The sequence below is a fragment of the Sinocyclocheilus anshuiensis genome, unplaced genomic scaffold, assembly GCF_001515605.1.
Source record: "Sinocyclocheilus anshuiensis isolate Anshui unplaced genomic scaffold, SAMN03320099.WGS_v1.1 scaffold13, whole genome shotgun sequence".
Lineage (NCBI taxonomy): Eukaryota > Metazoa > Chordata > Actinopteri > Cypriniformes > Cyprinidae > Sinocyclocheilus > Sinocyclocheilus anshuiensis.
The window spans coordinates 2,730,515-2,732,996 of NW_015538026.1; the positions used below are offsets into that span (position 1 = coordinate 2,730,515).

Consider the following 2,482-nt stretch of genomic DNA (forward strand, 5'->3'; position numbering starts at 1 on the left):
GAAAGAACATGGCCTCCTATTGCAGAGTCAGCAAGAATCACCCCTCTTCTAGTCATTTTGGCTAGTTGATACTTTCAGCTAATAAGAGCATAACAAATCCACCAGCCTGGTCATGATTATAGTATGATTGATTCAATCATGAATTCGAGTCATCATAAAGGCTAAAGCTTCAAATCACTAATACATTTTGTAATCAATACACAAAATCAATAGACACATTTGACAGTTTATTTTGAAACCGCATCACAGCATGTGTGAGACACAGACAGCTTACAAAAAGTGTCCAGACAGACTTGTTTCTTTGAAATCAGACAGAATAGAGGCATAGAAAAGAACGAAACAGAACACTTATAAAAAACACACATCAGGGCATTGTTCCCCATCATTTGGCATCCATAAGGCAGCTGAGAGGTAAATACTGCTTGTAAGTGCTGGAGTAGGACGAGTTTCTCTTCTGACTGTAGGCCATTGTGTAAAACTGGTCTCAGATCAGCCTCTTAAAAGCATTTTTAATACTCCTCTCCCTCTTCATCCTCCGCAGACTCCGTGCCAACCTCCTCATAATCTTTCTCCAGTGCGGCAAGATCCTCTCTGGCCTCAGAGAACTCTCCCTCTTCCATTCCTTCTCCGACATACCAATGAACGAAGGCACGCTTGGCGTACATCAGATCGAACTTGTGGTCCAGACGGGCCCAGGCCTCAGCAATAGCTGTGGTGTTGCTCAGCATGCACACAGCTCTCTGTACCTTGGCCAAGTCTCCACCAGGGACCGCTGTGGGTGGCTGGTAATTGATGCCAACCTGTTGAGAAAGAGGAGACATTGTTAAATTTAATAAAGTTTGAAGAAAGGACACTTAATGTCATCTTGTCAGCCTCTCCCACCTTGAATCCAGTTGGGCACCAGTCCACAAACTGGATGGAACGTTTGGTCTTAATGTTGGCGATGGCAGCATTGACATCTTTGGGTACGACATCACCACGATACAGCATACAGCAGGCCATGTACTTCCCATGCCGGGGGTCACACTTCACCATCTGATTGGATGGCTCAAAGCAGGCGCTGGTGATCTCGGACACGGTCAGCTGCTCATGGTAAGCCTTTTCAGCAGAGATGATGGGAGAGTATGTGACCAGGGGGAAGTGGATTCTGGGATATGGCACCAAGTTGGTCTGGAACTCTGTCAGATCAACGTTGAGGGCACCATCAAATCGCAGGGAAGCTGTGATGGAGGACACGATCTGACCGATGAGACGGTTGAGGTTGGTGTAGCTGGGACGCTCGATGTCGAGATTTCGGCGACAAATGTCGTAGATAGCCTCGTTATCTACCATGAAGGCACAGTCAGAGTGCTCTAGGGTGGTGTGGGTGGTTAGGATGGAATTGTAAGGCTCGACCACAGCAGTGGAGACCTGAGGAGCAGGATAGATGGCAAACTCCAGCTTGGACTTCTTGCCATAGTCAACTGAGAGACGCTCCATCAGCAGGGATGTGAAACCAGAGCCAGTGCCTCCACCAAAACTGTGGAAAATAAGGAAACCTTGGAGACCGGTGCACTGGTCCGTCTAGATCAGGAGGGGGCGGGGAAAACACTCACGTTAACAGACATACTGTATATTAGGGCTGTGCGATTTGGGGAAAATATCAAATTGCGATTTTTTTTGACATATTGCGATTTGATTTGCGATTTTAAATTTGCAAAGTCAAGCTTCATCTCAATATTGTCAATAATGTGCAGCACAGTATGGGTATCATTACCCTGCTGAAAAAAAAACAATAGAAACCATCACAGAAATTCTTATAGTTTCCATTAAAGGGGTCATATGATGCTGCTAAAAAGAACATTATTTTGTGTATTTGGTGTAATGTGTTTATGCGGTTGAAATTTAAAAAAACACATTATTTTCCACATACTGTACATGATTGTTTCTCCTCTATGCCCCGCCTTTTTGAAACGCGTCGATTTTTACAAAGCTCATCGGTCTGAAAAAGCGAGGTGTGCTGTGATTGGCCAGCTATACCTCAAGCTCGTGTCGGAAATGTTACGCCCCTCACCAGACTGTGATGCCGTGTCCGGCCGGTGCGACGAGACAAAAACATTAAAACCCATTACAAACGAGGCATTTGTTGCATCCAGTGGGGACAGAATTACTGATTATAATGACTTATACTGTCTTTATACGCATTGCGTTGCATCGCATCGCATCGCGCAGTGTAAACATAAAACCCTGTCTGCATTTGTGATCGGAGAAATGACAAACAACAAATGCTACTCTACACTGCCCAAAACTCACGTTTGAATCATCAGTGGCAAATCCTTTAAATGAAAACGTACTTACAGAATGTGAGTCAGAACTGCCGGCATTGTAGTCAACTCTCCCAGGATCAGTAAACAGTACTCCATAAAATGTGCTGCACACATCTGGATATTTGGGTTAAACTGTTGTGAAAGCGAAACTACTTCGTTTGGTCTTCCAAAAGAGG

The 2,482-nt window shown here is 44.8% G+C and overlaps 1 protein-coding gene across 1 annotated transcript in view; it reads right to left on the minus strand.

Moving 5' to 3' along the window:
- Positions 1-214: 214 nt before the first annotated feature.
- Positions 215-2,482, minus strand: part of tuba5 (tubulin alpha 5) — a 9,656-nt gene continuing 7,388 nt past the window's right edge. The window contains exons 4-5 of the mRNA XM_016475495.1: positions 883-1,563; positions 215-800 (exon numbers count right to left, since the gene is read on the minus strand). Coding sequence (XP_016330981.1) covers positions 510-800; positions 883-1,563 — 972 coding nt within the window. The 3' untranslated portion in view covers positions 215-509. The remainder of the gene's footprint in view (positions 801-882; positions 1,564-2,482) is intronic.